The sequence below is a fragment of the Anarhichas minor genome, unplaced genomic scaffold (assembly GCF_050575085.1).
Source record: "Anarhichas minor isolate MPS153535 unplaced genomic scaffold, ASM5057508v1 ptg000136l, whole genome shotgun sequence".
Classification (NCBI taxonomy): Eukaryota; Metazoa; Chordata; class Actinopteri; order Perciformes; family Anarhichadidae; genus Anarhichas; species Anarhichas minor.
In genome coordinates, this window is record NW_027466582.1 from 1,871,435 (window position 1) to 1,894,793 (window position 23,359).

General features: G+C 44.0%; 3 protein-coding genes across 4 annotated transcripts; 1 reads left to right on the forward strand and 2 right to left on the reverse strand.

Annotated features, from left to right (window-relative positions):
- Nucleotides 1-2,697: 2,697 nt before the first annotated feature.
- Nucleotides 2,698-3,477, forward strand: gjb7 (gap junction protein beta 7). Its single transcript, XM_076083990.1, has one exon. The coding sequence runs from the start codon at nt 2,698-2,700 to the stop codon at nt 3,475-3,477; it is 780 nt and encodes a 259-aa protein (XP_075940105.1).
- A 1,787-nt stretch (nt 3,478-5,264) lies between these two features.
- Nucleotides 5,265-21,054, reverse strand: znf292b (zinc finger protein 292b). 2 transcript variants are annotated; one of them, XM_076083615.1, is made up of 9 exons: nt 20,849-21,054; nt 15,133-15,287; nt 14,864-14,942; nt 14,402-14,537; nt 13,681-13,883; nt 13,190-13,326; nt 12,780-12,921; nt 8,606-11,888; nt 5,265-8,488 (listed from the first exon to the last, which is right to left on the reverse strand). In XM_076083615.1, the coding sequence occupies exons 1-9, from the start codon at nt 21,011-21,013 to the stop codon at nt 5,688-5,690; spliced, it is 7,101 nt and encodes a 2,366-aa protein (XP_075939730.1). In that variant the 5' UTR covers nt 21,014-21,054; the 3' UTR covers nt 5,265-5,687. The 2 variants fall into 2 exon arrangements, with proteins under 2 accessions (XP_075939730.1, XP_075939728.1); XM_076083613.1 differs by having other exon boundaries at nt 5,265-11,888.
- Nucleotides 21,055-21,903: 849 nt separating this feature from the next.
- Nucleotides 21,904-23,154, reverse strand: htr1e (5-hydroxytryptamine receptor 1E). Its single transcript, XM_076084354.1, has one exon. The coding sequence runs from the start codon at nt 23,098-23,100 to the stop codon at nt 21,964-21,966; it is 1,137 nt and encodes a 378-aa protein (XP_075940469.1). The 5' UTR covers nt 23,101-23,154; the 3' UTR covers nt 21,904-21,963.
- Nucleotides 23,155-23,359: the final 205 nt, after the last annotated feature.

Consider the following 23,359-nt stretch of genomic DNA (forward strand, 5'->3'; position numbering starts at 1 on the left):
GGAAGGCCGACGTTTTTAGCCTGAAATAAGTGATACGACGGTGGCTAGTGGCATTAAGTTATCGTGGGCTGGGACGGTCTCGCGTGTATATTTTGGGGGGTGCGTTCGTTACCTAGTACAGGTTATTGAACAAACTAAAGACTTTCTCATCACACATCATCCGTTTATAATAAACAATTATCTTTTCTGCATCTTGTCTCTGATTGAAATGAGCTTTGAGTCTTAATGGAATCTGGAACAATCGTACCTTTGTTGTGGTTAGTGTTTTTAGTTCTATAATGTGTCAGCAGAGGATGAACCCAAATGAGACAGGAAGTCAGACAAACACAGGACACAAGAGACAGGGAACTTCATAATAAAACAGGAAACAAATTAAACCAAGATGACGACATAATGTGTTGTTCTCTCTGTCTCCAACACACAGACCACACTACAAGCTCGTCTCTGCTCAGCGTAAGTGTAGTATGTCGAAAAAGTAATCGTACAGTATGTCAACAGTTTTAAAATAGTCATAATGTAGTATGTCGAAAGAAGTAAAAAAAAGTCAAGGGGTTGTAGTTTTGGAAGTAAAAGTACCTCATAGTCACAGTATTTAAGTACATGTACATTCGACCATTAGACAGAGTGGGGGGGGGGGGGGGCTGTCTGGGAGGCTGACATCTAAAATAAGTTGAATCAAGTGAACAGGAGATTTCTTTTTTGTTTTGAAAATCATTGTTCTAAACATTTGTGGTTACAAACATCTAAATCCTTATTTCTCGTCACATAATTCTACGTAAAATTAAAGAGGAAAACTTCCTTTATCACACGTAACACACGAGGGAAGTTCTGAAGGTGTTCAAGATGATGTGGTTCACCTCACTTCACACAGACTTATGCCTACTGTTGATTGATCAAGTCTAGCTTTGCACAACGATGCAAACACAACGTTACAGCCGCAAATGAAGAATATATGAACCTCCATTAAAAAGCAGAGCTATGGGGCTCAGGTTCTAAGAGTTTAGAGCAAACTGACATTTGAGAGACTGCAGGAAACCAGGAAGAGACGACCTGGGGTGACATGCAATATTCATCAGAGACACGCGATCTGACTCTCATCACGGTTACACACACACACACACACACACGCACACACACACACACAGCCTGAACAAAACAGGCAGCTGTTATTTGCATTGGACAGCTCCATGGTGATGGTTGTTGTCAGTACACACACACACACACACACACGCTTCTCTTCCTATACCTGCAACAGGTAGTTTCGAGGAGGCGAGGCCTTCCTGGTTACAAGATTTCTTGTAATTCACAATGAACCAAACAAAAGAGAGAGTGTGTGTGTGTGTGAGTGAGATGCAGCAGACATCATACAGCAGCAGTTTGTTTGGCTAAGGTGTGGCGCAGTAGGTGTGCAGACGAGCGGAGACACCACCTGCTGTTACACGAGAGGAGAAACCCACCGGACTCACCGCCGGTAAGTTACTGCTTCTCACGGAAGGTCTTCACAGCTTTTTAGTTCTTATTTAACCTTTTAGTGAGAGTTCAGATCAGATGCGCGTTAATTTAAAAAAAGCGCACATTATAACATTGGGCTTATAATTGTTACATCAGTAAACACACTGAACCACATAATATCTCTACAAACAGTTAAATGTCGAATGGTTCAGTCATTGATAATTAGAATGTATAATTAGGATTAGGATATATTTGTAGTATTTGTGCGACTATAATATTCCGGTTATTTGATGAAGACTATAATTATGATCTTACAGTTCACTCTGTTGAGCACAGATGTTTCTTGGGGACTTTTAATTTTCATTTGACCGCATAATTCACTTATTCAACATTTTAAGATCAATACATTACTTACTTCAGCATTGTTCGGGAAACATTTCTCCAAGAAATCAGAATAAGGAAGGATGCGTCACAAAATCGCATTACATGTGAAAATCCTTTAGTCATGTCGTAAAAATCTAAATGGGCCATAAATGTGTGTGAACAATCAACCAATCATCAAATAACCTCTCTGTGGTTATTTGAATATTTGCAAATGTATTTCGCTCCATAAAGGGACGATATCAACTAAATAAATAAAATAAATACTTGTGTATCATTCTACACAACCTTTGAATGGATTCCACTTTTGGAGACTATGAATGTGTTGAATGTATTTTATGTTAACTTTTATTTTTGATGTCCTCTAGACTTGAGCTCCGGTATCTTGGGATGTTTAGACCTTTTATTATAAATTGTACACGCCTCTTTACACATGTATTATTATTGTGAGGTAAGAGTGATGCATTAGTAAAATACCTGTAATTAATGAATATATATATATATATATATATATATATATATATATATATATATATATATATATATATATATATATATATATATATATATATATATATATATATATATATATATATATATATATATATATATATATATATATATATATATATATATATATATATATATATATATATATATATATATATATATATATATATATATATATATATATATATATATATATATATATATATATATATATATATATATATATATATATATGTAATTTGTGGTAGACTTGTAAAGAAAATAGAAAAAAATAAACTCTGGTATGTTTTTGCAAACAACTATATATTTAATTTCAGCTGTTGCTTTATTGCTCGACAGGAGACCGAGAGGAAGATGAACTGGGGCTTTTTGGAGAACATCCTCAGCGGGGTGAACAAGTACTCCACTGTGATCGGGCGCATCTGGCTCTCCGTGGTCTTCATCTTCAGGATCCTGGTGTACGTGGCGGCGGCTGAGCAGGTGTGGAAGGACGAGCAGAAGGACTTCGTGTGCAACACCCGGCAGCCCGGCTGCGAGAACGCCTGCTTCGACCACTTCTTCCCCATCTCGCAGGTGCGCCTCTGGGCCCTGCAGCTCATCATGGTGTCCACCCCGTCCCTGCTGGTGGCCCTGCACGTGGGCTACAGGGAGCACCGGGAGGCCAAGCACAAGTGCAAGCTGTACAAGGACAAAGGGAGCATCGACGGAGGTCTGTTCTGCACCTACATCGTCAGCCTGGTCTGCAAGATGACCTTCGAGGCCGGCTCCCTGTTCGCTTTCTACTACCTGTACGGCGGCTTCCAGGTGCCCATGCTGCTCCGCTGCAGCCAGAGTCCCTGTCCCAACACGGAGGACTGCTTCATCGCCAGAGCCACGGAGAAGAAGATCTTCCTCTACATCATGGGCTGCACCTCCATGCTGTGCATCGCCCTGAACTTCGCCGAGCTCCTGTACATCGTGTGGAAGCACTTGTGGAAATATTTCACGCGGCGGTACGTCCCCGTGAGGGAGAAGGCGGTCAGCCGATGCCGGTCACCTGTTTCCATTGTCAACGAGTTTGTGTCAGCTGAGCCCACAGTAAACACGGAGGACGGCACCACGCAGCCGGCTGAAAACCAGCCTGTCCAGTCCTAGAGGCGCTGGGAAGGACTGGGAGCTCATGTTCCCACCTCAAAGGGAAACCACAGAGGAACTGGCACGGACACTGCGGACACCTAATAATAATAATAATAATGTGTGATGATAAACAACCAAAACAAGAGGTAAACAGATGTAAGGTGCAGTTTGGCCTTAAGAGAAAAGCTTTGAGCAGACTAATTATAGATATTAGTTAACAGACAAAAAACAATATTACACATTTGTATTCGTCATTTAAACATTTTGAAATCATTCGTTTGTCTTCTGTGGCTCTGGAGGAGCTGTCAAGTGTGAGATAATAATCTGGATTTGGAGATTACAAAAACATTGTTTAGCGTGTTTACCGGGCAGGGAAGGTCAAATCAAAGTTGCATTGTGGGAAATGTAGGATCCAGTGTTTTTAGAGTTTGGACCTTACCGAGGACTTTAATCATTCCCAACAACACACTTGTGCTTTCCTGCTCAATGTCTGCTGTGGAACGAGCTCCATTTAACACATCTAAATGATTTATTTGGGGTTTCTATAGCTAGTTTTATCCGTCATAATGCAGCTGCAGAGCTGATGAACTGGAGGTTCTGCCGGTTATAAATGAAGTCAGTTATTTGGAGTTATTTGCTAAAACTCCTTGTAAAGTAAAAGTAGTCTTTGATGTCTTGAGAGTAATTTGGACCAAACAAATTAAATATATCTCCAACTATCGTACATGAGTTCAGAGGCCCAACATGTTAAATATAAAACAAACAGGACATACAGGAAATTATAATAAAAACTATAATCCTGCTACTTTGTGAGTGGAGATCGTCTTTTTTTTGTCAACCAAGACAAAAAGAGCTGCTGCTTTGACTGAATGAGAGCCAACAGCCAATCACACAACTAGCACTGCATGTCTGAAAAGTATTTATCATCTTTTGTACCTGGATTCTTCATGTGATGACGTACTCGGCCGTCTCTCCTGGAGTTCAGTTTAGTTCAGTTCAGTCCAAACACATGCAAAACAATAAAAGTGAGCAAACTGTTTTCAGCCGCTGAGATGAAACAAAGACAATAGTGTTACACAGGAACACAGGTTGTGTGTATTCTGAAAGTCAGTTTGAAAATATTTCACTGTTCTTTATTTAAATTTGTATCATTTGTCAATACTTAGTGGATTCCTCGAGAGGATGAAGAGACTTCAACTTATTGTCTAAAGCAATGTTTAGCACAGGCTGGTACGTGTACGATGAATATTTAAATGAGAAGCATCACAGTGAACGTAGGTTAGTTATTTGCTGCACTTTGTTTAGAATGAATGTAACATTAGATCATACTGTTCAATGACAATGCTACTGCTTGTGATTATGTGAAGTGCAATAATAAATTAATATATATACACATCACTAAATATGCTCTCTCTCAACTACACAATAAACACAACGCTTTTATTGGCAGTTAACCCGAAGACCAATAAAAGCAGAAGCGTTGCTTCTCCTCTGCATTACATTATGAACAGGCTGCTGCTCAAAGTTCACCAGTACTACACGGTAAGCCTTCGTTTAAAAGGAAAGTTCAACATTTTGGGAAATACAGCACGTCCGAGTTCATGCGTAGCACAGAAAATTGTCCCTTTCAATCTGCTGATGAGGATTTAATTAAAAGAAACACATTTTCTAGTTCAGAACTCCTGTAACTCTGCAGCGTAGAGCCCATTAGTCTTTAACAATTAAAGATCTTCCACAACAAAAAGTTATTCCTAAACTGCGGTGCATCTAGCAAAATGTAGAAAATGATGAAAAACAAGTCAAACTGGTTGTAAAAAACGGTTGATTTAATAATAAGACTGCTGGTGGCAGCAGGTGAGACTATATAACACACAATAATCAACATCTGAGAATCACGAGCTACACACAACAATACAATCCGTTTCAAAGTCCGTCTCTACGTCCCACAGGGATGATTAAGACAGCAAAGAGTCCTTTTCACATCGGCAATGTTCAGGGGACTTTTTGACCGTCCATAAATAAAAACATGCTATATACTTTTTCATAAAAAAAGACAAAAATTGTACAGATATTACAGTATAATCCTTTCTTTAATAGCCGGATGTGTAAAAACTCTTTCACATGTAGGGCACCAGTCTGCAGCAGCTTCTACTCATTCTAGTCCTGAGGTTCTGCTTTACAAAAACTAAAATGCGGGAGTCACTTGTGTGTTTATTTTGTTGTTTTTTTTACAATACCACTGTGGGTCGCGTGTCCTGCAGCTGTTTCAACATAAGGTCGGTGACGCCCGAAAAGGCCCCGTCTATTATTATTTTGACCTTGCTGAGTGATTTCTTGTTCTGCCGGTTGCTGAACCGGACACACGTGTCTCTGGAGTTCACTCCGGACGTCTTTCTCCACGTTTCCGGGACGCCAACCGTCACCGTCAACGGATGTTCACATTTGTTTGACTGCTCCAGGAATTTTAGGAAAGACATTTCGAATCCCATGGGTTTGAAAGAGGCCAGCGGAGCGCTGTCCTCCTGCATTATTGCAGGACAAGAGGAGTCGGACTCGTCGTCCCGGCTGTAAGCTACTTCCACCTTGGTCGTGCGTGGGATTTTCTTGCGTTTCACAGATTTTCCTACCAGTTTTCGTGGTCGTCCCCGCTTGCGTTTGACCACCACGGAGCCATCCGAACTTTCATCGTTGGTTAATTTGCTTTCGAACACTGTGGCGGGGGACCCTGCCGAGGTCCTCTTGCGTAGGATGGGCTTCTTATACCCGTAAGCCCCTCCTTCCAGGCCGGCGGCGTCTGATGTGAACTCGCCGTCCGACTGGTCAGACGTGTTTTCCGATTTGGAATCGTCGCTTCTGATGGAGCGGCACTTCTGCCTGGGGAACTTTTTGCAGAATATGAAGTGACTCCTTTGCTGTTCCAGGTACTTTTCTGACAGTCCGTGTTCCACGTAATGTTTTAATATGCTCCGCTCCGATCTCATGACTGAATCGCAGCCTTTAATCATACATGGGTATTGTTGAGGAACTTTCTTGGTGCACATTGAAGAGGCCTCTACTTTAGACTTCAGGGAGGGTTTTCCATATTTAGTCCAGTGGTTGCTTTTCCCCTTGCTCACTCGCTTTGCGTCACTTGCCTTCTGGAGGATCTTTTTATTGCTCTCTATGTTTTCCTTCCCATTACTCGTCTTGGTAATTTGGTAATGCAAAGGCTTAGCGTTGGGTTTAATCCCGTCTTCGTCTATCTGTTGATTATTCAGTTTGGTCTGGTACAGGTCCTCATGCTTCTTCATGAAATGTCTGAGCATGTTCGACTTTGTGGCGTACGTACGGTCACAGCCTTCGATTTCACACTTGAACGAGTTATTGAACGGATCCGCTTTGGCCAGCTTCATATCTTTATGCTGCTCTTTGACGTGTGCTATATACTTCCAGAAGGCGGTGAAGGAGGCCGTACAACCCTGCTGGCTGCAAGCAAACCTGCCGAGCTTGATGCTGGACAAGAGGCTGCCGACCTTATCCAGGCTGAAACCGTGCAGCTGCAAGTAATGCTGCAAAACGTGGGGAACTTCCTGGAAAACTCGGGAGCAGTCTTTGACTTGGCATCTGAACTCTGAAATTTGGGGGAGGTCCACATCTGGCTCCTCATCACTGTGGTCCATCGCGTCGTCCTGGTCGTCGCTCTGGTCCTGCTCTTTGTTCACCTCCAGCGCCGACAGAGCAGACTGGTGAACAGCCCTGTAGTGGAGGATCAGATTGTGCTGGATGGTGAAGGCTGCCACGCAACCTTGATGAACGCAGCGATAGGGTCTGTACGGACTCATGGCGCCCCTCGAGTGGGCCTTCTTCTCTTTCGTCTTCTTGGTAATGTCTATGCTTGGCTTAACTACCGCCTGCCCGTTGACGGCAGATTGTTTTCCGGGAGTCGGAGGCCCGTCGGCTTGAGCCGCGGCAGACAGAGCCTGGGTGAGAAGAGCTGACATTTCGGGCAAATGGGCATGAAGTTGTTTACCACCTGCACGCTGAAGATGAGACCACTGCCGTGCTGACTGACCGGTTGATGTGGAGCTGTGGGCCTGCACTGGTGGAGTCATCGCTTGGTTGTGCATGGGGGCGGTTTGCAAGGGCTGAATGACCGTGGAGCGATTGTCATCTTGAAATTTCTGATTGGTTACGTCCATGTTAGTGAGCGATACGAACGCCTGCGATGCATACTCGCGTTTGATCCCGTCTTGGAGTGAAGTGGGCGTCGGGGTGTGCGCTGCTGCAGATATAGATTTTTGAAGAGCAGCAGTTGCAGCAGCTTTGGCCTCTCTGCGCTTCAAATCCAGGTCTGCGATTTCTTTAGCCGATAACCTGTGAATGGACTGGTAGTGAGCGCGCAGGTTTGAGTTACGAGTGAATCTTTTGCTACATTTTTCACACTTGAAAGGAGCGTATTGGCCGTACTTTTTCTTGACCACATTCACCATCTCAATCGTGTAGTTGTGAGCTTTGGCGAGGTGTTTCCAAAGTGCTTCACTCGATATGGAACTAAACGGGCAGTTCTCACACGCAAACGGCATGAGAAAGGGCTTTGGGAATACGGTTTGGCTTTGCGTAGGGATGTCACTTTGTTTCACAGGAGGGGACGTTTGTTCAGATATGTCTCTGACTAAATCGAGCCTTTCAAATGCACTTTGAATTTCTGTCATCCACTGTTGCTGGCCGGCAGATAACTGACCGGGGTCAAGATCTGCACCATTTGCCGGGGCCCGTGTGGGGCTCAGGACCTCCTGCTTCGGGGTGGAGGTCTCTCTGAAACAGGTAAAGCTCCGTGTGTTCAGTAGTCCACAGTGGAGACCGCTTTCAGGAGCAGCGGCGGAAGGCTGTTCTTTGAGAATGTGAGAGAGAAGTGGGTCAGGAAACTCACTTCCAGCAAACGCATCGACGTCGGGCTGATAATGGGCCGTACCGAACGAATCGTCCTCTTGCTTCACCTGGATGTTTTCTGTATGCTGTATGACGGAGCTCCCTGGCAAGCGTTCACCACCTAAATAGGGAACACAAGGGTTTTGGAACAATGGCAGGGCAGCAGGTGTGTTAACAAAAAGATCGGACAAGTTGGATTCAGCCATGATCTGCTTAAGAATGTCATCACTTGTCTCACCATTGCCATATACTGGCAAATTATCTTGTGAATAGTTAGGGGCGGGGTAATCTTTTGCTGAACCATTTGTTACCGACTGATGGGGCTTCTCCTGATAAACGGCAGGAGGACTGTAAGACGACGGTGGCTGAGCGGCGTTAACCGTTTGCTCCGAGTTGAGAAGGTCGAGAAAGGAAGCTGGCAGGTCCGTGTTGAGCTCCGACTCATCGTAGGGTTTACAGCTCACACGCTTGGACAAATGGCCTCCGAGGGATTTGGGACTATTGAATTGTCTATAACACCTGCAACAAACAAATTTGCCATCCCTAAGAATAGCTGGCCATTTGGTCCTTCTGTTCTTTCTGGCTGGCTTTTGAATTTCAGGGTTGTTTTCAGAGACGGCCGGGCCCTTTAGAGGTTGGTTGTTAATGTGCTTTTGGCTCGCACTGACTGGAGAGGGAAAATGAGAGTGCATATTACTTTGCATTGATTTAGTTTTTTCTGGTGCCCTGGAACCGGAGACTAAACAGCTTTGCATCTGTGACGTATATGGCGGAATGAGGTCTTCTGCTTGTTGAGACGCTTCCTTAGCACCGTCCATGTACGAGGGCACAGCTGGCTGCGATGCATTCTGTGGTGACTGCAAGGAATCGACTCGCATGCTAGATGGGTAGACTTGGGAAGAGCTACAGTTTTGCATTTGTTCAGTTCCACGAGCCGAGAGCCAATTTTGACAACCTGAAACTTGTGACTGCGTAGTTATTGGGGTCGTGTGCCTTCCCAGCTGAGAGAGGCCGACGGGATTTGAAACGTTTTCCATCCGGACTGAAGCATTCTGGTTGTGGGCAGATAAGGAATGGGAATGTAGAGCAGAACAGTTTAACCGTACACCCATATTAATATAAGGAGGCGATTGGATGACGTTCTGCCTCTGGACTCCATGAACTGGTACACCGCTGGCTGGCTGGTTCTGAACCGAGGCGGCCGGACCGAGATGTCCAACGGATGATGTGCTCGGTGCCGGAGCGTAGCTTATCTCGATTTTAGTCCGAGCAACTCTCCATTGTTCATAGAACTCTGAGTGGATGGTTTTCATGTGCTTGACCACGCTTCTGTAGGAGCTGTAGTGCCTCGTACACGTTTCAAACGGGCAGTGGAATCGCTCCCTGTGTCCCGGCGGGGGACCCGAGCTCGTCGAGGACGTCACAGAGTTCTCCGATCTGTTCCCAGTTAGAGGCTGAGGGGTTACTGTTGGAGGGAGGGGTTGGGACATTGCTGGCTCTAAGGAGTTCTGGGACGACGGAAATGTCAACAGGTTGCTGCTGCTACACATGGGCCCTTGTGGCCCCGGCAATGTTAAGTTGCAGTCGGAGTTGTAACTCGTCGATCCAGTATTACTGGGGAACATTTGTGGCAAGACACCGGTATTACAGCCATGTGACACGTTACCTAAATTAGCTTCAAATGGAGGTACTGGTTGATTCTGTTGGGGCGGTCTCATGTTATCAAAAGAATGAGCACCTGAACCACATCTGGGTCCATTTGGATCGGAGAAGTGGGAATGCGCAGGCTGAATAACAGAATGATTTAAAGTCTGTGTCCGACTGGTGATTGAGCAAGGCGTGTTTTCCGTTTCTTGCTTGACTCTGTATTGTCCGAAGGTTCCCACGGGTGGTTGTGAGGATTTCAGTAAGCTCTCAATGGACACCGGCAGCCTTCCATTACTTGAATTTCCGTCACTCTCTGGTTTCCAGGTTCCTTGTGAACTCTCTTGTTTAATGGGCGCGTGATTGCAAAGCATTTGTTCAATGAGTGACGGGCCGGGCTGCATATTTTGAGAGACGAGTTCAGACGACGGGCTTTCCTCCTCCTCCTCCTCCTCCTCCTCCTGCGTGGCGGCGTGCCCTTCCTGGTGCAAATCCAGCTGCTGCTGCGAATGGAAAACTTTGCCACACTCCACAACTTTACAAGTGAACGTTTTATAATGCTGGGCCTCGTGGTCATACAGTTTGAAGGCCTCGTTGAAAATCTTGCCGCAATTGGGGAACATGCATCTAGCTCTAAAAACAGAATGTGTTTTCCTGTGTAGAAATAGTTCAGTGTTGGACAGGAAACTCGCCTTGCAGGTCAACTGTATACATATGTAAGGCCTCACGCCACAGTGGACCTGCAGGTGATCGTTCAGGTGGGTGACGTTAATAAAGTGCCGGCGGCAGTACTGGCAAACAACCTTTTTGCTCTGCATTTCCAGGAAAGTCTTAGCTTCCTCGTTGTCCCCGTGACCTTTAACATGCGCAACGAGATTTCTGAAAAACTTGAAGCTCCTTCTGCATTTCCCGACCGGGCACACATTGTCATCGCTGTTATCCATGTTCCGCCGGGCCACTTTGGACGGAACACTCCGTCTCAACCCCCCATTCTGACCTAAGGAGGCGCCGTTTGCATGAACTTTGTTTTCTGTCTTGGACTTCAACGCTGCGATAACGGGGGCCGCCGTTTTGGGATCGGCCAATTTCTTGTTCGTCTTCATGGCGGTCAGCCTCTCCTTGCACGACTCTTTAACATGCGACGTCACATGGGGAAGCAACGTGTCTTTTGAGGTAAAGGATTGAGTACATATTGGGCAGCTGTATACTCCACCGCTCAGATGAGTCTGTGCATGGCGTACGATCCTGTGGCCCAGAAACTCCTTGTCACACAGCACACAGTACTGCATGTACGCCTGCCAGTTCCTGAACCTGGCAGATATGAAACCTTTCTCTCTCAGTTTCTTCATTTCTCTGTTCTTCTGTCTCTTGTCGGTTATATCGTTTAGTTCATAAGTGCCGCTGCCGATGTGGTCTGGGATATTCCTGAACCCCCCCTGACAGAGGTAGTCTTCCTCTTCCTCGGGGTCCTCGGTATCGTTCAGCAAGTCAATGGACGACACTATTGAAGCTTCCTCGCCCATCAGTGCCAGACAGTGACGCTTCAGTGTCTTCCAGTCCCAGAACTCCGGGTCAAAAGGCCACTGGGTTTTAAAAACCAGCAGGAGCTCGCAGCGTAGAGAGTTGGGAACCGGCATACTCTCCTCCTCTACTTTCTGATCCGGTTCGTTGTAAAGAGTCTCCACAGCGTAGTAGGAATCCACCGTGGGCTCCAGGAGGAACTCTGTCAGCTGGCAGGCTCGCTTGACCTCCAGGTCAGTGGGAAGCAAGCAGGAAATGGTTTTACACACCGTGGCCTTGGTGTTCCCATCATTCGATTCCATTTGCAGAGCCCTGATGCACATTTCAATGCACACCGGCAGTCCAACGCTGTCAATCTATGGGAAAAACAAAAGAGGAAGCCGATCACATGGAGCACCTGGGACCACAAATAATAAAGCAAAGCCAGTGTCACGAGGGGTCGTCTTAACAGCAGTGTTGTACGGTCTCTGTCTAAAAGGGAGAATTTGTCTAAGAAGAAGAGAAGGTTGTACATGTTGCCTGCCAATAAGTAAACAGTTGTCAATTAACGATACTTTCTCATCTCTTAATTTACAATGTTGTAAATATATAAATAATGACACAGTAGCAGGCGTTAAAATAGACTCCGTGATCGTGATGTTATTGGCTGATCGGCCCCCCAACAATACTAATCGGAGCACGCTTACATGTTTATGCATTGAGCAGAGCAAACCCACACATGTAGCCTTTGAGCCCATCCAGAATATTTGCAGTATAATAAACTCGCCCCCTGTAAGCCTGAAAGGTTGCTTTGTGTTCTCCTGTGCAGAGGGCAGCAGCTTCAGTCTGCATCATCAATAAGCTCAGTGTGTTCCAAATACTTCCATCACTTCCAGAATACAATTAAAACACACTTCTATTTTCCACGCCGTCAGCGCTTTAGGTTTGTTGCTTATGACCAATGTAATCAAACACAATAACACAGCAGCATGTAAAAACATGCTGCTGTGTTATTTTGGCGAGTATTGGCTTGAGACATGATGATCAAACAAACGGTTGTGATGCATGAGAATCCTTTGAACATGAATTAAAGCCACAGAACCGACCTTTCAAGCTTCCATGCAGTGAGTTTTGATACTGAAAAGATTTGCTTTAAACTGAAAAGTATTAAAGAAACTATGCTGAACAATGATACGTAGAAAGTTGAGAATTAAAGGGTGATAATAACTTGTTCTTCACAGTTTGATGACAGCTGACCGTTTACTGACCTCTGATTGGATGACCTTAATGAGGAACAGGATGTGGTACACGGTTTTAGAAAGCAACGACATCCGGCGACATCGGTCGAGGAACGCTTGCTCCGACGGCTCCAATCTCTTCAGCAGCTTGCTCCAAAACAGAGTGAGCTCCCTGGATGGAAGAAACGGAATTCATTGGTCGTTTATTTGTCCGTGTCGTCTTAATATCTATTTAAATCAATCTATTCACGCTCATACTGACCATCAGCCTTTAAATACTCAAGACAAGACACAGTGACACAAACACGGAAGAGAAGAGCTTTGTCAGCCAAGGACAAGTTGGCGTTAACGACACCGCATACTGCATTCAACTTCGGTCTTTTCCCCACACTCTCCTCTAAAAGGATGACTCTTCTCCTCCTCGTCTTGTGATTTCTTACCAGGCACAGTACGTGTCTCCTTGGAGAAGCTGCCGGGTCAGGAAGGCCGAGCACAAGCTGAGCGCTGCCCTCTCGTCTCCGTCCGACTCCAGGTTGCAGATCATCTCCAACACATCGCGGCAATCCTCCTTGGAAAGCTGCACAGATGGATGACATGTGCACAGTCAGCAGGTTTATCTCTCCCTTTGAGGAAAAACACCCACAAGCTCCATCATCTAATACTCAGAAAGTAATAGGAGGCACCGATGTGTGGTGTCTCTCAAATTGCTTTTAAGTGTAGTCTGCCATCGTGTGGCAGGGAAACGTATTACAGGAAAGTATCAGAAGTTAACAGTCGAACATCGTAACATAACAAAGTATGGCTGTTAATCTGGTCTGCCTGATCCAACTAGGTGGGATTTTTGCCAAGCTCTTTCTTGTACGTTTAAATAAAGAACAAACAAACAAACAAACGTATACAAATGTAAACTCAGCTACGCAGATCCACTCACCTCGTCCATCAGCTGGTCCTGAGCTGAGGTAGCACAGAGGCAGACGAGGTACATCTGCTTGAAAAGTCCCTTCCCCTGGAAGGCACGACACTCGGAGCACACCTTGGCCAGCAGAGCAGCCTTCCCCTGCTGATCCTCCTTCATCAGCTGCCTCACTCTCATCTCACACAGCACCGGGCCCTCCTGCACCAGGAACTCCTCCACTGGAAAACAGTGGGAACATTTTATAAAGTGTGTGTGAATATGTAAACAAGAGTACACCCGTATCTTTAATAAATGCTTGATACGGTCACGTCTTCAACACGACCCGTGTTCCTCCTATTCACAGAGCGGTACGACCACTCTGAATATTTGATGTCTCAGCACTCATCCTATTGAGAAAACTGCTCATCTAACAGTAGTGATGACATTTCAAGAACCGTCTCGGGCTTCGTTTTTGAGGAGCTCGCCTCCACAATTGGACTTGGTGAATAAACCTGCACCAGACATGTTTTGTTCTTACAGAACGCTGGCTCGGTGCCACAGCTCCTCGTGAGGATTTATCGATTACTCGTGTGGATGTGAAAAGAAAGGTGAAGGAGATGGCGTCCCTAATTTATAATTTAACTCTGGATATCTGTCAACACTGCACAGTAGTTTGTGTCAGAAACACTCGAAAAATGAAAACTCGCTTTAACTGTATTAAAGTGTTGGAACTGTGAGAACCAGCGCAGGAGCTCACCTTGTTCAGTCTGCAGGTTCTCCTCGGACAGAAGGCCCTGCAGGACTCTGTTGGTCCAAACACCGTCACACTGGCCCAAAGCAGAGAGCTGGGACAGCTGGGTGACTCTGTTCTCCTGCAGCGCACTGTAAGCAAACTGAACACAAGAGGAAGAATACATGACTTCAAAGATAACATGCAGAAGGCATCTAAAGTCCATTTAGTCAAAAGTTTGGATTACAAATGAAAAACAGGTTTATGAAAACGTAATTAGTCTAAAGTCCTATTTCCTCATGTGAATCAGAAGACTAAATAACAGCGATTAATTCAGTTTGTGGAGATATTTCAACTCTTAATAAGAGCAGCGGTTACATAGCGTCAATCCTGTTCTTACATAAGCAAAGGAAGTGTCGGGTCATGGTTTTAGTTCTGGCCTTGTATTTTAAACGATATTTGATATTTGAAATAAATCCTCAGCTTTACCTGCACACATGACTTGAACTCCTTCCATAAGCCATCGGGAACATCCGTCTTCAGTGAGAGCAGAAGCTCCACAAAACTCCTGCAAGACGATCAACAAAAACACAATATTGATCCGTGTCTGCACTTCAAACATGAAACTGATAGAATCAACAAAGGAAGCTAGAATTCAGCTTTTGAAACAGAGTTGCCTTCAGCATACTGATGATTGATTACGGGGGTTAAACTCCTATATCTCATCTGCAGTTAATCACATCAGGAAGGGTACTCACAGGGAGAGCCTCTCAACCACAAGAGGAACATTTTCACACTGCAGTGAGAGGTATGGAGAGGCCTGGGCGTAGCTCAGCAGAGCAACTACGTACACTTCCACCAGCGCCAAGGGCTCTTCCTCTATCCTCCAGCGGCCCGCATACTCCAGCAGTGTCTGCAGAGAGAGAGAGAGAGCCACGGTCACTCACCCAGTAAACAGGTCACAGGAATTCTGTTTGCAATGACAACTTTGAACCGGCATGTTGAAAATAGAAACCAAAGGTTGGGTATTGAGCACAAGCAGTTAGACCCATCAGGGCAAAGACATGAAGAACAAAAAGCTCAAAGGAAAATGTAAGAAGACATTCTACATCTGTCATACATCATGGCCTTCAATGTTTAAATCCCAGGGATACTAATTACTATCTGCCCCACATTTCCATCAAAGTCATCGTCCTTCAACTGCTTCTTCATTCAGATTAAAGCAGCAACTCAACTTGAGCGTTTCACCATAGCATGCCACATTCCACCGTTTATACATTATTGGTATAATTTAACTTTTAACGCCCACAATGCAGCGCTGCGTCAGCTTTTTGACATCCAGCATTTCACGTCACTATTTCTTCAGATATTGCCTTTTCTAGTATTAACCGTTTGCCTCGTCAGCAATCATACAGGTGATGAAAACATCACTACAAGGTTTGAAAAATGATGGCCCATCACACACACACTAGAGGATATCATTAAGATCATTGAGCCACAGGGAGCAACGCACCAGCTCACGTGATCTCATGGGACAGCAGGTGTAAACTAAACAGAGACGGACATGGTGTATAACGTGTGGTAGTCAGACGGCTAAACAAGTCAGGACGAGGAAGTTGAGGCTTATTGTGATAGTTTGATCCATCCTCGTGTGGGTTGCACAATGCATACATGCAATATATGATCCGTAGGGATGCACAGATACCAGTATCCCCCTTCACCGGTCCAGAAGAGTGAGCAGCCACTGTGATGTGGACACATGCAGCCACATTAAGCTGACGTTATCCTCGCCGTAGTGAGGCCGTAGTGAAGCGCGTATGCCAGAAAACAACGTAATCACGGCCGGCATGTGATGCGCGTAGTGGCCAGTGGTTGTGGTGCTTAGTCGTGGCACCTCTGATTGTTTTGTAACTTGGCATGCACGATCACATCACTGTCACAAATAATGAACAGATAAAAGCACCATTTACATCTGGAGGGATTATACAAAGAAACAAAACGTCTTAAAAAAATCTTCGTCTGAGTAAAAATTTTGCAGCCAAATCAACTTGTTTACATGATATTCAACCTTTGTTTCTTTATCATGCTTTTAATACTTAACTTGTTTCTTTACAGGGCGTGTTTACAGGCAACACAGTGGTCCAAGAATTTAGTTGACTCTGTGTGTGTGTGTGTGTGTGTGACTCATTATCACTCTCAACCAAACTCATGCGTCCCATGTCAGCTGATGATTAAAGTGAAAGGGGTTAGCCTCGAAATTAGCAACAACTACAGCTCCTCCGGCTCTGGTGCACTTAAGGTGAAACAGTTCATTATTTCCATCCCTCCTGCAGAGAGCTACGCTCTGTTTGCACCAGGAAAACACAACATTGCATGTTCAAATCTCTGCAACAAAGATTGTTAGAACCGCAAATACTCGTATCGGTACTCGGCAAGTACTGTAGAGTAAATACGTGTACTTGGTCTGATGGGAAAACAAACACCGACTTTGTTTCCCCGCTTTAAAGCCTCCTCGACATTATGGACATCAACGCTGACCGTGGTCAGGAAAGCCAATGCAGTTTTGTGAGGCTGGATATTTGCAGGAAGGGAAGTGAGCCAAGAGAAGCTGTTTACAGAGAGCACGCTCTCTGCTTCTCACATGTCTGAACTTCAGCCTACACACTCATGATCCTCCACCCACAGCCTCTCACTCTGGGCTCTTTAACACCCGAGAGACCCGACATACGGGAACAAACTCAACTCAAAAGGCCATTTACAGAGCAAGCCATTGCAAAGTACACTGCCGTTCAGAAGGTACTGTTTGTACAAATTTAGTTGTGTAATGGATTGTTTTAAAAGATAAAATAAGATAGAACTTTATTAATCCCGAAGGAAATATTGTGCCAGAGTTTCATTAAGGATTAAAACAGAATAATGGAATAAAAATATGAACATATATGAACAATGAGTAACAAGTATTAAGTGTAAGAGAAATAAAAGTGACACCATTGCAAAATAGAACACAATAACAATAAGAGGAAGGTAAACAAATAAAGTAAATAATTCAACTTAAGTAGAAAAGTAATATTGAGCGTGATATTGAGAGAGGTATTGAAGAAGTGGTAGAAAGTTACATTGGACATAGATCAATGAAAATATTGCACATAAAAATGAAATGCAATACTGCACGACGTTTAAAATAAGTACTATTGAACATGATATGGTTATTATTGTTTTATACCTAAGATGTTGAAGATGTGTTTGATGCAAATATCTTGATCCCATAAAAACAAAAACACACCAAGAGAATATGTGACAGAAACAAACGACTGTAAACCCAGAAGGAAAAGATTGGGTTAAAGAAAGAAAGGAAAGAAAAGGCCCCAGTGCTTTCAGTGCTTTGTTGACGAGGATTGTGCTGAGAGGTACTTCCATAGACCAGTCTGCCTTCAGCCAGATGTTCCACGAAACTGTCAGCTTTGAAACTGGCTGTCAAGTTAGACAACAGACAGCTGCTTTTGTTTGAATATTAACATATTCTAACACCTAATTATCTAAGAGGCTGTTACACACAATCATTTCACGAAACAGTGATGGTTGAGTATTGTTTCTGGGTCCTCTATCAAACACAAAAACAAGTGGCTCACCTACACTTATAAGTGATGTCCTGAGCCATCCAAGCACATTTGAATGCATTGCTATGCATCTTTTCTTCCCTGTACTCGACTGTATTTTGTCCACCTTAGTGTTGCAGTAGCGCTACAGCATTTCACTGCAATATACAAGTGTATGAAATAAGTGAGGGACAAGATATTTGGGCACACCGGTGCAACTGACTGAGTGTTTTGATGATCCACTCTGTAACACCACTGTACAATCGCAGGTGGACTGAGTGAGGTCGTTTGCGTGACTAGGGTTGGGCGGGTGTTTCTGTTCTCGTATCGACCAATCGTGGTTACTCGAGATCACAAACATATCACCAGGGAGCGGCGGTGTGAAGCTATGAAAGAATTAATTTGCAATGTCTCTACTCAAACAGCTCGCTTCTCAAACTGTGTGTAAGAGCTTGTTGTGGAAATTTCACACCATTAAGTTCCGTTTAACTTCATCATCTTATCTTTAATATCACCATCCAAATCATATCCATAACGTTTACTACTCTTATGGAGCAACGACACACAAAAGAACAGGTGACGGACTCTAGAGATTATCTTAGTTCTGTTAGTAAGTCAGTTTATATTGCCTTAATATCTGGATACGTTCTCCCAGTTACACTTTCATTGATATAATATCAGTAAGTTAAGCTCATCAATTTAAGTGTAACTTCACCCCCATGTCTGAAACTAAGGCCTCCCACTGCACAATCTTGGAAAAAAGCAAACAAAAAAGTGGTCAAGGAGCTGAGAGACGACTTCATGCCCACCTCCCTTTGACTAAAGCCTCGACAAACACGACGGCTACAGCAGCTTGGATAATATCTATACGGCACGGGTCACTGAACTTGATGGATTTACTTCACCTGACCACAAGTGAGACAAGAATTACCCCCGCGGTACCTCGGTCTCACTACCTGCTGCTCTGCTACTTAACCAGGAGTGGAGCGGGCGCAAGCCTCAGAGAAGCACAGTTGCGGCGGTAGAAACTCAGATTCAGTGGCTGAAAAACAACTCAATGATTCATCGAGACACTCTTGTCACAGCGTACGGAAGCACACTGCTGGTCGTTAACGAGGATTCACCAGATGTTGTAATGTGCTTAAATCCCAGAACACAGAAATGATAGAAAGGGCTTGTGATGTGCTGTGATTGTAATAATACGCAGTGGTGACTAAAAAAGTGAAAACGATGGGCGCGGTGGGTAGAGGCGAGCAGGGGTGTCTCGTTGGGGACTGGCCCTGCAAAATCAGGGCTAACTTTAAAACAGCAGATGCCATTTTCAACCACGAAATGCCAAATGTTATACATTTGGTTACAAATTTTAACATTAAAACCTACATTGGTGTGCTTCATCAAAGTAGAGTCATTACATTTACTTTATATCTTTAAAAAATGAGTTGGTCGGACCTTTGGTAAGCTCATATTTAAGTGTCAAAATATAAAAATGTGTTTTATGTAAACTCGTATATTGTGAGTGATAAACTCTTTGTTTGCCTTCCTGCCTCTCAGTGTGTGTAAATAATTAAATAGTTTTGGGTTTATTTTGTTTCAAGAGTGCATTTTATTCTGGAGTGAACCTTAAAAAGGAGTTAGAGAATCCCATGCATCAATATTACCACAACCACCATCACTCATACATATAATAATAATGAAACTAGATGCAACAACACATCACATGAATCAACTTATAAGCAAAAATAAATTTTCTGTCCTTGGCTCAGCATTCTTGACATAATTGGGAAACTAACCCGGTTCGGTTATTTCTCACTCAATACGATAAGAGACTTTGTGAATCTTAATAATTATGTTTTAACGCATGTGTACATTATTTTTGGATTATCTAGCCTATGCATTTTTCCTTTACTATTGTGTCTCACTTCTGGAGACAGAGGAAATCATTTTTCCTCCAACCAAGAAATGGGGATGGAGATGCTTTGGTGCAGATCCGCCCTCCACACACTCTCAACACGCTATTCACATCTCTTTAACAACTGCATTGTGCAGATGGCTTACTAATGGGGCACCGTGCAGGACTCGAGGGTTGCCTGGCTGTATATTTAGGATCTATTGCTTTAGGATGCAACTTTGAGTCAAAAAACGCCGTGTCGCTTCTGCAAAGCGTGCGTTTTATTTGGCACGTACGCACAGCTAAATCCATCGCGGGAGAAAAACTCAAATCCGTGCTGTTATCCTGTAAAATCGCAACATATTCGGGACATTTCATGCAAAGAAGTCAACTTTATAATGACATTGTTGTTGACTGCAAAATGCATGGCACTGGCTACTACTAAACCTGTTAAATACAAGACCAATCCGATCTGCTAATGGACAATCAGGGAAATTATACTGACGTGCACGCGCATGTAGCCAAACATACCATGGCTAAGAGCTAATGTTGGCTAGCCGCAGGTAGCACCGTTATGGCTGATTACTGGGAATAATTAACAGCACCAAACCTTGGACACGTGCAGGTATTAGTCTAATGGAACCAGTCGATGACATACAACTATATATATGTAAATGACTTTTAACATCAATTACATTAAGTTTAACTAACGTTACACCTCCTGCAGACACAGCTGTGAGCTAGCGTGTGCCATTAGCTGGCTGAGCTAGCGATGTCAGCGGACGGATTTGAATCATATTTATTCTGCTTGACCGATTACTCTACAGTTTGACCACTGCACATAGTTCAACTCTGTAACGTCAACAGTTGCACTGTTTAACAACCAAACCTCTCACTGGGTTATCCGGTAGACCAGGACGTAACATTATGTTACCGTTAACGTGAATGCTAGCTATGCTATCTCGTTAGCTACCGTTAATATGAACTCACCCTGCAAAACTCTTGGCAGTACTCGGAGGAGGATTGTGTTGGAGCCTCTCCGCTGTCTTTAACCACCACTTCTTGCAGCTCTCGCAGCCGTTGTCTGAGTTCCCCGATCGTTTCACTGACACCGTTCGCAGGACTACGGTCCTGCTCGGCCTCCTCGTCCGCCATCTTCACACCCAGCTCCTGCGCGTACCACCACAGCGTAGCTACGTTCTACAGCACGTGACAATGTGTACGTATGACGTAGTGACTGCAGAGGTCATTTCCGGATTAGTTTATGATACTGAAGAATGACCTGACTTGAATGTACTTATTCCTTTCCCCTGCATATATATATATATATATATATATATATAATATAATATATATAATATATATATATATATTATATATATATATATATATATATATATATATATATATATTTTTTTTTTTTTATTTTATATATTTTTTTTTCACACAAAAAAAAAAAGATATATATATAAAAAAAAATATATATATATATTTTTTTTACATATATATATTTTATATACAAGCACAGAGTTCAGGGAGCTATCACAGTTTACAAATAAACTCAATATTTATTTTGTTTATATATATATATATATATCTATCACTGCTGGGCAAGCTAACGCTTTATTATCGCGTTAATTAATTAACGCTGACAATTCTTTTATCGCGCGTGTTTTAACGCAGTTTTTTAAAATAATATAAAAAATATATAAAATGACACGGACATATAACACCGTATATAAGTGCAGAGTTCAGGGAGCTGAACTATATATATATATATATATATATATATAAACAAATAAACAAATAAACAAATAAATAAAGATAAAATGACATGGGCATAATAAGCCGTATATAAGCTCAGAGTTCAGGGAGCTGTTTACATTCAGTTGGAATAAAATATTTATTTATATATATATATATATACATATATTGAACAGTAGTTATGAAGAATTATTTTATTGAGAAAAACACGCAATACATATTGTGTTGAGATGTAACTTCTTTTACTTGAAAAGCACAACATCACACTCCATATAGCCAGTATACAGACTGCAACTACATTTAAGGTGTATACATTCCCTCTGGTGTGTTTAAGCTCAAACCTACACATGCTCTTTTCTCTTGAGCAGCTTTTTAAAAGCCAGCTTGAAATCGTCATTGAAGCTGGTGTACAGCAGAGGGTTGATGAGAGAGTTGATGTAACCCAGCCAAGTCAGGAAGTCCGAGATAAGCGGAGAGGGCTGCACCATCCGCAGGCCCACTAGGACCTCCTTTAAAAAGAAAGGCAGCCAGCAGAAAATGAAGGCCCCGAGAATGAGGCCGAGGATTCGAGCTGCTTTCCTCTCGCGTGAGGTGCATATCTGGTTCTTCTCATCCTGCCCGTCCATGTCCGTCTCAAAGGACGGGATGCGGATGGTGGTGTTGAGTTTGCTGGTAGCCAGCGTAGGATCTGAGTTGGACAAGTCGGACACACAGAATGTGTGGGAGACACGGCAATGGTCCACAGAGTTCTGACTGCCCATGCTGCGGCTGCTGAGGTGCCGAGAAGAGCCACGCTTCTGGTACAGCGTTTTTGCGGTGTTGTAAATCCTGTAGTATAAGATAAGAATGGCGATCATGGGAATGTAAAACGCCCCAACAGTAGAGTATATAGTGTATCCCAAGTGATCGTGCTCTATGATGCACTGCTGGAAGCTGCCTCTGCTAGGCCTCTGCCTCCAGAATAAGGGCGGCATGGATATGAAAACTGAGATGACCCAGACTATCCCCACCATGATGGCGGCGCGGCGGGCCGACCTCTTGCGAGCGTACTCGATAGCTTTGGTGATGGCCCAGTACCGGTCCAGGGCAATGACGCACAGGTGCAGGATGGAGCTGGTGCAGCAGGTCATGTCCACGCTCAACCATAACTCACACACCACCTGACCCAGGGTCCACGTGTCCATGGTGATGTAGAGGATGCTGATGGGCATCACGAGGAGCGCCACCAGGAAGTCGGTGACGGCGAGGGAGCAGATGAGGTAGTTGGCGGGCAGGTGGAGCTTCTTGTTGGTGCAGATGGCGGCGATGACGGCAGCGTTGATTAGCGCAGTGAGGAGGGTGAGGAGGCTGAGAACAACCACCAACGCCGCCATACCGTCTGTGAACGGGACCGCCTGCAGGCTGCCGCCAGGTGGGACGGTGCAGTTTGTGATGTTGGGTCCCGAGGCGCTCCCCCCTGGGAAGCTTTCCATGTCCATCCCTGGACCCGGAATCACTCCCAGGGAGACAACGCTCCCTCCTCCAGAGTCAAAGGTCAGTCTGAAACAACAAAACAGGCAAACAGATACATGAGAGACAGCCAACGTGCACTTTTAGTGCTCTAAACTCAATCCAGGGTGCTTCCTGCCTTCAACACAATGCATGCTGGGATACTCTGCAAACTACTATGACCCTGAACATGAACCTGCTGGTACAGAGATGTATGTTACTTTGGTTTTTATGTTTAGGTTTAACTGT